We start from the raw sequence: 14525 nt of genomic DNA on the forward strand, positions 1-14525 counted from the left end.
AGGGTCTGTGGTTTGATCCTGAGCTCAGGCTATGCTGCCTGTTAGTTTTGCATGTTTTCCTTATGTTTGCGGTTCCTCTAGGTGCTCTGGTATCCTCACAAAACATGTCAGTAGGTGGACTGACTATTCTTGATTTTCCTTGGCATCTCATCCAAGGTGTATTTCTGCCTTGGGCTCCATGTTCCCAGGATAGACTCTCGCTCTTGACCAGGATAAAACACTTCCTCGTAATCTCAATATTATCCAGTTTTACATGGGATAAGAATAAATGAGAAATATGACCTTATACTACTGTTGTCAAGATGAAAAATTAATCTAACTGCCTCTGCCAGAAGACAAATGCAGAGAGAGAGAGAGAGAGAGAGAGAGAGAGAGAATGACACCAAACATGCATTGGGTCAGTAAATGAATGTTTTGTTGTGGACATTTGGTCTCAGAATTTACACCCTATAAACAAATCTTTGTCTAAAAGAAAGCATTGCACATGTGCAAACATAATTGATTTTGGAGGTGGCAGTAATGTTTGTTCAAAGCTCATATAGGGCAAGTCTCATTTATTCATTTTTGCTCATTGTTTTGCTCACTGGTGCTAGCAATTCTGAAGCTGTAATTATGACCATTAATATTTGAATTATATCAAATCTGAGAATAACATTAATCAAACATCCAACACCACTATACAAATAATGGCTGCTATTCTTCTTCTTCTTCCAATGTATCTATAAATGATAGAGCTCTGAAAAAGGGTTAGAACAAACTACATCCATTTTCATATCCATTTAAACTGTGATAAAACACTTCATGTTTCTCTGCTGTTGTACATTTTGTTCCTGCTGTTTTCAATTGCTGTTTTTTTTTAGCCATCTAAAAGAAAGAAAGAAAGAAAGAAAGAAAGAAAGTAATAATGTTGACAGGTACACTATTCGGCCAAACGGAGGTGGACACCTGAGCATCACAATCATATGTGCTTGCTGAACATCCCATCTCAGATTCAGTCCCCTTTTGCTGTTCCATTAGATTTTTAAGCATGGCTGTGAGGATTTGTTTTCATTCAGCTACAAGAACATTAATGAGGTACTGGTGTCTGGTGAGAATGTCTGGGGTGCAGTTTCGTGTTTCAATTCATCCCAGTGATGCTCACATTACAGGGCATTTGAGTTCTTTTACACCAATCTTAGAAAACCATGTCTGGTTTGGTGCACAGAGGCATTGTGCTGAAACAGGTGGCACTTTATCAGAACTTAGTGGCAACAGTTCATTTTCAATCCTTTTCTAAAAACTTTATTTTTATGATCAGATTTCTTTTAAACCATGGTTTTTGGAACATTCTAAATAAAAAAAGGCTCATAGTCCAATACAAACTGCCAAGCTATATTTTAAACACAATATTTTGAGACAAACCTTTCTATTTCAAGCCTTTTCCTCTGCATCTACAGACTATGTACTTTTTTTTGCAGATAAACACTGACATCATGTGCATTAAACAGCACAATATCGATGAAAATATACTTTAATTGGCTCTACTATATCTTGCCGGCACTTCTCTACTTTATCATTTTTCATATTTCCCAGATCCATGTGGCTGTGATACATGAGCAATAAATCAAAAGCAAATAACAGAACTTTAAATGTCTATATTTTGGCCTGGGGCCTATTAAAGATTTTATCTTACAACAAACAAAACCCTATTGTCTCAAATACTTAGACTATAAATTAATTTTGAGTAGAATTAAAGGAAATGAAGCCAAACTGGCCGCATCTTTGGACATGGATTGCAGGGAAACATTGCCATCACTTCATAATATTGGTTGTAAAAACACAATTTTTAAGGATTAATGACATGTGCATGCACATATTATACAATAATTCGGCTCATGATACAATCCGACTGCTCCAACTAAATGTTCAGATTTAAACCTTAAGTAGGTGTGACCGAGACCAGAAACGTTTCTGTTTTAAATGACAAATATCACTTGCAAGGCTAAATGAAAAAGAAAAACATCCGACACTCATAATACAATGATTCCATAGCACTATATTTAAAAAAAGACTTTAACCTGTCTACCTACCTGAAAGTGTCTTACAAAGTCAAAACCCATTCCTTAATATCTATTTGGAAGCTGACATTTCAACATTTTATTGTAATCATCTTTTTGCCCTGTATATCTAACCAGTTGCTGCATAGTCTGGGACAACCTCTAATACTAGCTGTTAAATTCTTATGGTTGATTATGTTCATTTTTAATGTTGTACAGTACAGTACAGCATAATGAAGAAAAAAAAAAGGATAAAACCATTGATGACATGTTTCAAGGTCAGCGCTTTGCTTCATAGATCTCATTTATTCTGAATGCTTTTGGGGAAAAAAGTGGAAAAAAAAGGTGCACAGATCCTCTCTGGCAGCAAGGTTAATTCATAGATTTGCTGTTACTGATCTCAACTTACACAAACCTGCAGGCTGTTGGAAAAATTTCTATGAACTAATGTACAGAAAATCTCTGTGGTTTAAAAGTATTTTTTCTCTGCACTGAGAACATTATCATTACTCTTGCTTTACACTGTTCATTATGGGGCGTCACAGTTACAGATAGCATTGGTCAAGTCATGATTTTCTTTAGCTTCTTTTTTCCATTTAACATATGGTTTTAAAAGTGTACAATCTACGCCTTGTATACTACACCTCCAAAAACAAATGAAATACCAATTAAGAGGTGAAGGAATTTTTTTTATTTTAGCTTTTTTCTTATAATCTTTTTAATACTACAAAATAAATACTGGTGTTTAAAAAAATCTACTCAAAAAAATAAAATAGTTCTTAGTCTATTGGCAACAATTTACTGCCACCTACACACACACACACACACCTCTGCTTCAGAATGTTTACAATTTCCCACAGGATGAATACCTGACCCACTGATCATAAGATCAAACATCTCTTCACCATGTTCTTAAGGTTTTGACCTGCAGACTCCACCATCCTTCAGGAGCGACAGCTAAAGAAGTGCCGAATGACTCAGGTGGTGTCCAAATAAAAGAAGAGCGGCCTGATAACCGAAAGGGAGACCCAGAGTGTAATCCAATCCTCTTGTCTGGCCTTTCTATCACAGTCTATCTCGGCGAGGTTGATTAAATAGCCAGGCTCTCATCACGTTTGACAGACCGGCAGCTATCTTAAGGCTTCTACTGTGAGTAGGGAAATTAATTGATTCATATCTTTTGGCACAGTGCTTGCTGGACCTTTTGCTTATCTAAATCTGTCATGTGAGGAGGGAAGAAAAGGTGTCCTTTCTTTGGAAATTTTCAATAAAGGTCTGATGAGATACTTAATTTAAGGAGCTGAATATGAACAGTAACTGCTCATTTGCAAAAGCAGACAATATTAGCATTATTTCCCAGTGTCAGCACAATATTCACAGGCTAACATGATCCCAGAGGAGAAAAACACAGTGAAATTCCCATTATCTCTTCACTAACATTTTACACTATGACATCTTATCTAGAGCATGATGAATTACAACTTCTAACTTAAAGTTTAATTACACAATTCAAACTAGGTTGCAAAGCAGAGACTGCCAAATATTAAGGCGGAGTCTACCATGCTCTCTAAGTTTCAAAACAGGATGTCTACAAAACAACAAAAAAGGGCAAAAAAAAACAACCAAAAAAAAAAAACCAACAAAACAGAGTACTATACCCTATATACTATATTTTTTTCTTTGACTTTAAATTAGCATATGCTCTCTGTGCTGAACAGATCACAGAGAACTAGCCATTCCCTCCAGCAGTCTAATGCATATTTTCAAGAATAAATTTAAATAAGTGGCACTTTCTTTACTGCTATACAATCCAATTCCTCTGTAAGTCAGTACTCATTTAAATCACTCCAGGCATAACTTGTGCAACATTATTTTCAGGAAGTCCTAAAAAAAAAAATAATAAAATGTTTTGCCAATTTTTGTCCATTTTTTTTTTGGGGCATTTATTCTGTAAGTTTGTGGAAGTAAGGTTGTGTATTATATAAAAAGAATACATTTCTGTCTTAAAGTTATATTAAGTTTATATATTTAATAATGTTATTTTAAGACTGTAAATATCGAATAGTGAATAGAATTCCCAGTATAACATTTGATTCTGTTTTAGTCATGTCTCCACCACTGTGGATTTTTACCTGAATTTGGTTTGGTCACCTGTTATGTTCACCTGTTTTTTTTTTTTTTTTAAAGACTTTGCCTCTTTTACCTGTCACTTCTTTAAAAGAACATTTTTATTTCATGTTTGTTGGCTTGTTTTCTGTTTGGTGGATTTTAACTACTACGTGCCAGTTGTGGCCGTGCTCCAGAGCCAAGCTCGAGCAAGCGGATTTCCCCATGCCTCGATTGCCCATGTGATGCGTATCTGTGTGCCGGTTTGCCAAGGACTGTGTACAGTGTCTGATCATTTTTGGCAGGTCTGCTGCTTTGGTCAGTGGCAGGGAATTTAGTAAAATTCATGTCATTGTAATTAGTGATATTTTGTGTGGTATTTTGGGGCTTTGTGTGGTGCTTGTGCAGCTCAGCGGCTCCGTAGCTTGGCGTTCACAGTGGTGGAACTATAGATATGTGAGACTGTTATAAAGCAGCCTTTAAAGTATGACTATGATCAGCTCGGCCCCTGAAACAAAATCACAGCAGCGTTTTAAGCACTTTGTCTCTTTTCTGGATCTTTTTGGTTTTATTATTATTTTGTGGTTTTCATTTTTATTACTATTTTGTTTTATTTATATGTTTCTTACAATTGTTTAATGTTTCTTTTATTATTATTATTGTTGTGGTCGTTATTATTATTATCTTGCTAATAATAATCGCTAAGGCTAGGCATCACTTCCCACAGTTCCTTCATTGACCATGCATGAAGCCTACCTGTCTGTGTTCTTACCTTTGCAGTCCTGAACTCTGATTATGATCATTTAATTCACCCCATAATGCTCATACTGAGCTTATGCACTTGTGTCCTGCCTCTCACTATATGCTGCAATGAGTCAGATGAGAAACCCTGAATATGCCCCTTGTTCACCAGAGGTCACCATCCCATTCCGATTAATGCTAATCAGTCTCACCTGCACCTCATTAACCCCCCCAGGTGAATTCTGGACTGATTATATTCTGTGGGCACTGAGTCATTGTTCCTGCTTATACAATTCTGTCTATTAACCAGTGGATTTAGCAATCAGCCTGTGGACATGACTCATACACTTTTTTGCCATTATTGCCTTCAGAGCCAGTGTGTAGTCCTTTTGATCTGACCAGCAACAATTTTAAGACAATATGAACACCAGGATGAAACCTGTCAGGAAGGTTTATTTATTTCATTCTTTCATCTTCTACCGCTTATCCGAACTACCTCGGGTCACGCCGGGTGACTATCTCAGTCGTCGCCGGGTGACTATCTCAGTCGTCATCGGGCATCAAGGCAGGATACACCCTGGACGGAGTGCCAACCCATCGCAGGGCACACACACACACTCTCATTCACTCACGCAATCACACACTAGGGACAATTTTTCCAGAGATGCCAATCAACCTACCATGCATGTCTTTGGACCGGGGGAGGAAACCGGAGTACCCGGAGGAAACCCCCGAGGCACGGGGAGAACATGCAAACTCCACACACACAAGGCAGAGGCGGGAATCGAACCCCCAACCCTGGAGGTGTGAGGCGAACGTGCTAACCACTAAGCCACCGTGCCCCCCCCAGGTTTATTTATTTCTTTTTGTTAATTAACTGCAGAACTTGATCAAATAGGCAAACACTGTCATCTTGAATATATGGGTGTATCAAGGGAGGGAAAATTGCTCCGAGGTTCTATATTCATCTACCACACTGCTGTGCCACTCAGCACTCTGCAGGCAAACAGATTACAATTAGTCTGGTGTAATGGTCCATAAGCCCTGTTCTAAAGGCTGCTAAGAAACCTGTGGGACAATTGTGCATGACGTGATCTAAACAGCACTGATTGGAAATTGAAGAAATAGTGCACCTCACTAACATTTAGATGTACACATTATGAACTCCTGCTGTATTTTTTTTTGTCCCCGGTTCCAGCGCAACAGCCGGCAGCAAAGTTGAGATTTTCATCTAAATATTTAAACATTAGCAGGAGCAATGCTGTCTGAGGTGCAATGAAATAATGTAATGCGCTACAAGCACAATAGGTGTTAATCTATTATGAGACCAAAAAAAAATTGGCTTCAGTTCCTCTGACGCAGACAACAATTTATGCGTGCTACTGCAATTTTATTCAATTCTGATTTGGAGATTTGGTGTTAGCCTAATGGTTAAGGTGTTAGACTACTGATCAGGAGGTTGTGAGATCAAATCCCAGGTCAACCAAGGTGCCTCTGCTGGGCTCCTGCGCAAGGCCCTTAACCCCCAATCTGTATAAAATGAGATCAAATGTAATTCGCTCTGGATAAGGCGTCTGACAAAAGCCATAAATGTAACGAATGAATGAAATATATTTACCTGGCGTGTTTGTCAATTAGTTTCAGAAATATTTTTCTAATGGACAGCCCACTAATGCTGAAGTCTAAAGCTATTAGAATGTGTTTGGCTCTAAGGGAATGAGAAAGGGGGTTGGAGTGTGTGGGGTGGGGCGAGGGGGGACCTAGAATGTGTTAAACAGTGTCCGTTCCGTCCACCAGAGGGAACGGCATTATAAAATCCCATTAACCTGATGGACTGGGTTGTAGCTGTGCAAGAGGCTCCTAATGCATAACAGAGAAAGGTCACGCAGTCACTGAAAATGTTATGCAGCGTTGACTTCAATAGGCATTGGCTAACACGCATAAAAACAAGCCAGCGGAAAGAACCTTGAACCAATTTCATAACATCTCAATTGTCAGTTCGTGGACTGCACAAAAGTGAAACTTGTATGGTCATCATATGGTTTGTGACACGCATCGCAAATAGGAGTACGCTTGTATTGTTCCCAAAGTGAAGGACGCAGGATGGCGGACGCTTAGGGTGTAATTACATCACAGTGCTTAGGTGTGTAATGAGATCATGCGGCAGTGTTCAGTGCGATGCAGGAATAATACCTCATGCGGGAGACGGGGCTTTGTCTCACAGCGTGCACAAAGCACACATTGTCAGAACATCTGCATTCCACAGCGGTGCCTCAACAACCGCCATATGGTCGTAAAAATAGGCTGAGTATTCGGGCGGTTTGCTGGCACCCAACAATACATGATGCCAAATGAGAGAGACGTGACTTTTAGATGTGCAAAGCCTTTCAGAGCAGCTCATAAGTTAACAGCAATGAGGTCGGCGCCAAAAAGAAGTTGAATTATGATGGCAGTAATCCATATTCTGAAGGAGATTATAGGGAGAAATAAAGCATGAAAATAGGTCTCTCTAGCAAAAAAGTGACATGAATGTGCATCATTCATAAGGCGGAGATCTGATGAGTCATATGGTTGTGCTTGCCGAGTTAGGTACGTACGTATGAAATGCCTGAGAATTTTCAAAGAGAATGCCATGGGTGAATCTCCAGTGATATCTAAACTTTATTTAAAAAATAAATAAATAGATGATGAGCTGTTGCTGTTTCCCTCTAAAGCTCAGTTGTAATAACGGATCCAAATCCAACCTTAATTTAGCTTCCCTGACTAAGTGCACGTCTGAGGGAAAAGAAAGACGAGTGAGATAAGAACTATACAAGTGGGGATCTTATTAACTGCATTTCATGCGTTAACATTAAGGTGAATGAGAACAATGATGGAGATCATATCCGTGCCCTCATCTTTCTAGAGAAATTAGTCCACATAGCTCAGGGGAGCAGAGCTGGAATTGAATAAGATCCAGGTAAAACTTGGATGCTGCGTTAATCCGACAACTAATTGGAAAAGCTCATTCATGCATTTGCATGGAGTATTAATCTAGTTTCACAGAGACGTACCTGTGAAAGAATGTGTGCATACTTTTTCAAGCCAGATTTTCTTTTTTTTAAAGTCCTTTCACATACAAATGCACCATTATGCCATAAAACATCTGCCAGAAAACACGTTAACCAATCACGTGTAGTAATGCTTTATAAGATACTGGCAGTGCTCATTCAGTTTGGCAGGATGTTAAACAGGTCACAGGATGGATTCCTGCCTAATGTTAATGAATATGAAGCTCTGGAGTAGTGGTATTAGATGTCACAGGGTTTCATCAATGTGTTAAAATATTACACATAAAAGAAGACAGGCAGTTGCATTTGTGATTTTAAGCCAATACAGTTCTGTTGGGTTCAATACTGTATTTCCTCTGAATACCAAAAAAACAAAAAAGATATGTTTCATTAGAAACAACAACAAATTCAAATTCAACCATGTTCTATCTTCTGTCCCATTGTGTAATTTGTAGTCAGTATGTGCCCAGTTTATGTACTTGTAGTTTCTACTCCAAAGGCATTTTGGGGAAAAAAAAGTATGAAAAATATTAAGTGAGTAACCAGTAAGTAAATAATCCACCTCATTCGCATTTGTTGTTCCTATGACCATTTTACATTAACTGTCTCGGTCAGGGCTGATAACATGTTATAAATGTCAGTGACAACAGCTGGAAAAATTTTGGCCCATGTAAAGATCGAATCTAGGGTTGTTTCACTTTCTGTGATCACCAGACACATTGTCACTATGTCTATAATTACACCTCAGGGGCAAGGAGGGGTGGGGAATAAAAATAAATAAATTAAATAAATAAATAAATAAATAAATAAATAAAACAGCCCCAGCTCTATTTGATGACCAAATTGCAATAAAAGTCAAAGATAATGTAAATAATAAAGTAACCTTATACCATAAATAGAACCTGATGTATTTTGACATTTAACTTAAATTTTACCACATGCACTTTTTCAATTACTTTTTTTACAAATCACTTTTTTTTGCCTCAGATTTGTCTGCCTTTTCTTATGGACCATAAACTAATTTAAGCAAAGCAAATTTTCTACAAATTTTGACCACGAGTAATGAATATCAAAAAAGAGCTGGGAGTTTAAATACACAGTGTAAATATATTGAGCTTCACAGTGAAAATAAAACAAATACTGCAGCATCTCTTACCTTCATATATTGCTTTAAATCCTTGAGCACTCACAGCAAAATCTGTAGTGAACCACAGTGCCAATATAGACCCCGAACTTACTATTGGTGATGGCAGCATGAAGCCAGACAACCTGAAAAAGAGACAAGTACAACTTTTCAATAACATTTAATACAACCTAAACTATATCCAGAAATCCATTATGCTTTGGAAAACATTGTTAAAAACAAAACAAAACCTGGAGGTAGACATTCTGTGTATAACACCAATTTATAGCTGGATAAAACAGGAGCATGAGGAGAATATCAATTTTATTTACATTTATATACAGTATATTTATTATATATATATATATATATATATATATATATATATATATATATATATATATATATATATATATATATATATACACATACTGTAGATGAACTATCAGAATTAAAAAAAAAAAGTAAATATACACATTTATCTATATATATAAACCTCCCACTGTCGATACAACATCTATATACATCTACATAAATAACACCCCCCCACCCCCACCCCCAGTCTTCTTAATAATACAATCGTGTGCTTTCTGTTTGTATCTGTTTAGAAACCATAATCTGGTCCTTCTGAATAATACATTACATCCCTACAACATATTCTTGCATTTATTCTCCCCAATGTAAAAAAATTAACTCCATGGTAATCCCAAGACAACCTGAGTGTGCTTGTGTGTGCTACTTGTTGGAGTGTATGCTTTATCTGGTTAGATGCAACATTCTAAGACAATATGACATTCTCTCTACAAGCTTATAGCATCTCATCTCAGACAATGCCCAGGTAAATTACACGAACATAACAAGAGGGAGATCAACTACGGTTCGCCTCATGTAATGACAGCTACTATGGCTCTTGGGTGAAAGGTCAGACACGTTCATTTGATGAAAGCCCTGCTAGATACACTGACCTCGTTCTTTAGGGAGCATGGTTAAGTGCCACCGCGTCCTCTGACCTTCAATATCCAGCCAAATGGAACAGAAGGACAGTACAAGCAAAGCCTTAAACCCCCCAAAGACATGTCCATCTGACAGGAACAATAGGTTAAAGCCTAAATCTTTCACCAATATGTTTTTATTTCTGTATGCATACATAAATAATGCAAACTTCCCACTCCATCAATCATACATAAATGTCAAAAGGTTAGTTATTATTTACTGAAAGTTAAAGTATTGCCTGTATCTGGGGTTTGAATACTTTGAATAGTGTGTGGCTGTGTAACAACAAATACAAATACATTATTCAGAATGAACAGATATTCTAAAAATGTTCTAAATTATCTTCTAAATGTAAACGAATCCAGACAAAAAGTGTTTCCAATAAGAATTTAGATGTCACATTAAAATAAATTCCCACTATAATTCTTCCGGGTATGGAATATCAACAACATTACATTAATTTAATGATAATAAAAAAAAAGAAAATCCACATGGCTCAGCACACCAAGTCATTCTTCACAGAGTATCTTTGTTGTTGCTGCTCAAACTATTTTTAGAGTTGTTTTTATATCATACAAGCCTTCTCTCAATCATGGTTTCTCTGTTCTGACCAGTGGCACTTTTTATTCCATCTGTTTAGAACAAATTCCATGATTTTTTCTAACTTGAAATGCAAGTGTATTTGTCCCTATTTTTTTTATTATTAATATACAGGAATACAAAGCAAAACCATTTACTTGTTTCTCATCTAGCCTTCGGTGGATGAAGTAATCTCAAAAATCAAATGACTGCTATTTGAATGTATCCCACGAATTATAGTCTTATTCAACAGAGAAACACATTTGTTAACCCAGGAAACCCAAATTGGAATGCTCTGCCTCCTGTAAATCGAATACTATGATACGATTTTTATTCCCTGGGCTTGTTGACGTGCAGTGTTGGACAGGAGGTCATGAATACATGAATTCCAATGGTTTTATCTTAAATAAGTTCATCTTAAAATGTCTGCCTGGAGACAATGTCTAAATAGTGGTGCAGGCTAAATGTGCTGTAGCACTAAATAAATAAATAAACACACACACACACAAAAAAAAACAAAAACACAAAGCCTTTTAAAAACAACTTAGGGGACATAATGATTTATTTTCTTATAACTACAATTTGATAAGGGCTGATTTAAGGACATTAAGTGGATTTCATTCGTATGAAATTTTCCTGTTTGTAAGGATTTTGTCCCCATACACTTAAACAGTCTTGAACATGGCTATTGTAAATATATTGATACGCGAAATAGGTTTTGAAGGATTTATATATAACAATGAGGAAATGTAGGGGAAATGCTGGTGGTATTTTACATAGAATAAAAAACACAAACAAAGCAAAAAGCAAAATGAACAAATTATGCACTTCCTATTAAGGACATAACTGAATATTAATACATTATTCAAATTAAATAGAAAATGTGTGTCAGATACAAATACCTCAGTGATAAGAGAAAATCTTTCTAGTCAAGGCTAATTACGAAATTTCACTTTTGGCTACGTCTACTTCAGGTTTATAATCTGACTACAGATACAGATTATGGCATTGTGTTATACCTGTACAATCTACTGCATAATTAGAGGAGCAGAGGATTTAAAATGCAATCTCACTGTAAATTATAGTGATCCAAAAGATAAGATGATTAAATATGAATAAATGAACAAACAAACAAACGAATAAATAGCCTGGCCCATCAAGAGGGCTTTTTTTCTGCACGTCAAGCATGAACAACTTTACAAAGATGTTGCAAGATACAGCAACCATCAGTAAAATGTTTTACCACTAAACAGCTTACAGTTATTTCTAGCAACAGTGTTCTTATTGTCAGTTTTATATCAAATGAATTGGTACCAAGAATAAAGTGAGGCATATTATTCCACAAGAAAACATTTTCAAAGTGAGTTTCAAGTGAACATATTCATTCATGGTAATAAGCTATACTCAAAACATTCTATTTATTTATTCAAAAAGATTAACCTCGTTCAGTTTCTTATCCGAACACACATTCAGAATGATTGTTGCTTAAGCCTTGGCTTAAACTTTGTTACATTTTCCATTAGCTTGTGTTCATTCACTGTGGATGAAATAACCCAGCTACTGTTACATATAATGAGTATTTTACTTTTTTACTTGTTATTTAACTACCATAAGAGAATCCAGATTACCTTTGGGAAAATGTCAGAAATGTCATTTTCAGTAGGAGTGTTTAAAATGGGCTGCTCTACACTCAACACCCCAGCTTTGGTACACACTTTAATCAAAAGCCCCCATGACTAGTTTCTGATATTGCAGGAGTAAACAGAAAATTCCACCAAACCAAAAAATAGGCACATCAAAGTGCACATCAAATTTCATCAACATAAGTTAAATACACTAGGGGGAATATATAACCACACACACACACACACACCCCAGATGTACACAAGAACCATTAAAATGAGATGCATAGTGTGCAAACGATAAAAATGATCTAGAAAACAAAAAATATATATAATAATATAGTGTTGTTGAATTAAAAATGAACCACTTTACATGTAAAAATACATATAAATGAACATACTGGAAAATGTTCTTTATTTTTCATGTGTACAGCAGTTTATAGCATCTCTAGACTCGCATAGTGTACAGACACATGACAAATTAAAGAATAATAAATTTGCTCTGTTATGCTGTAGCATACTCCATCCAGGGTGTATCCTGCCTTGATGCCCAATGACGCCTGAGATAGGCACAGGCTCCCCGTGACCCGAGGTAGTTCGGATAAGCGGCAGAAGATGAATGAATGAATGAATGCTGTAGCATTTTGCTGGCACTGTTTCTGTCCACTTGTCCTCTTAGAGAAAAGAGTCACTACAAATCAATACAAATGCATTCTGACTGATCCACCTTCATCATTTGATGAATCATTTCTGCCCAGGTGGGAGTGGCCCTTAATCCATCCACAAGGCACCAGAACTTGCTGAATGTTTTGAGGAATATGACAATGGTGTAAATCACATGCTTTGACCTTTGTTGTCACCAGATCCTGACGAACATATAGGTCTTATGAATAATGCATAGTGAATAAATCTTTGACAATTGTCAAATGTGAGCCTTCAACAAGATCCTAATAAATTGATTAAATCACAGTGTTTGTGTATACAATAACATTTCCATTGTTGTAAATAGTGCCAATTCTAGAGCTGGATGTATCGTGATTGTTCAGTTTGGCCTATTAGGTTATGTGCAGTTGTGTCTGAATGCTGATATATTTCAGGCAATTTTTGGCTCAGGTTGTTATTTATTTATTTATTTATTTATTGAGAGAAAAACATGCTAAAGGGGTATCTTTTATCTCATCTGCTGGAAACATTGCCATGTTTATCTTAGCTTGATGTGGCGTATCGTATTACATTGTGGGTTTTAATCTCACCGGACATCCATCACTACTCGGACAGTATTTCGTTGAGCAAAGACTCCAGCAGACAGTTTCAGGTTTCCTAAAATGCTTAATTCTCTGCACCCATGTATTATGTTTTCTTTTGTCTCTTGTGAAACCTGGTTGTTGTGTGTAGACGTGTTTGTGTGAACCACAGCGTTGTTAGTCAATCTGTCTGCTTGATGGCTGATGATGGTATTTTGGGGGGAAAAAAAGATGATGGAATGAGAGCTTTTTTAAAAAAAAAAAAAAAAAAAAAAAAAAAAAAAAAAAAAAAAAATAAAGAATGCTTGGCATTAAAACAAGTTGGAGAAAGGCCACATCACAAACCTTTCTGGACTTTTTACAACATTTTTAAAGTAATAAAGTACCTAGCCATTGCAGTTTCCTAAACCGTTCTTCGCCCAAAGTAGCTGAAAAGCACTTTTATCCTCCTCAATCAAACCTCAGATCTTGGCTACCTATGAACAATGTAATTTTAAAGTGGTTGAACAATTTCATTTTTCCAGGAGGTAAGCTCAGTTCTATGTTCTAAAACCCTCCAAAAATGACTCAGTATCGAAACCATCATGAGATGGCCACCAGGTGTAACATTTATCATTCTGTTAAAGGGTGAGCACACCATTGCTGACCACCACTGGTGTAGACACAATATATTGGTATATCCATCACATGGCTCAGCAAGCCTAGCCTCACTTTGACTTGTGGTACAAGTGCATCAATCATGAAGCCAGTAACTCTCTTCGCCTGCTGAAGAATTGAATTTCTCACAGAAACCCCGTCTATGCCCCCTGAATAGTTTTACACAGTTTCCTACTCATGATGCCCAAAAAATGTGGCACGATTCCTACAAAGAATCCAGAGCCAAGTATTGATCTGTATTTGCTTTCCCCTTCCTCTCAGACATATACTGTACTCAGCTGCCAGTTTATTGAATGTGTCACCATCATACAAGCACTCGTTCGGCCATACAGATGCACCATGTACTGTAGGTAGTAAAAGTGCTTGAGACACAT

At 36.8% G+C, this 14525-nt stretch overlaps 1 protein-coding gene across 2 annotated transcripts in view; it reads right to left on the bottom strand.

Annotated features, from left to right (window-relative positions):
• Nucleotides 1-14525, bottom strand: part of csmd1a (CUB and Sushi multiple domains 1a) — a 304313-nt gene that overhangs the window by 170151 nt on the left and 119637 nt on the right. For both annotated transcript variants that reach the window (XM_060871844.1, XM_060871843.1), the window contains exon 3: nucleotides 9090-9202. In XM_060871844.1, coding sequence (XP_060727827.1) covers nucleotides 9090-9202 — 113 coding nt within the window. The remainder of the gene's footprint in view (nucleotides 1-9089; nucleotides 9203-14525) is intronic.

This window comes from Tachysurus vachellii, chromosome 6, assembly GCF_030014155.1.
Source record: "Tachysurus vachellii isolate PV-2020 chromosome 6, HZAU_Pvac_v1, whole genome shotgun sequence".
NCBI lineage: Eukaryota > Metazoa > Chordata > Actinopteri > Siluriformes > Bagridae > Tachysurus > Tachysurus vachellii.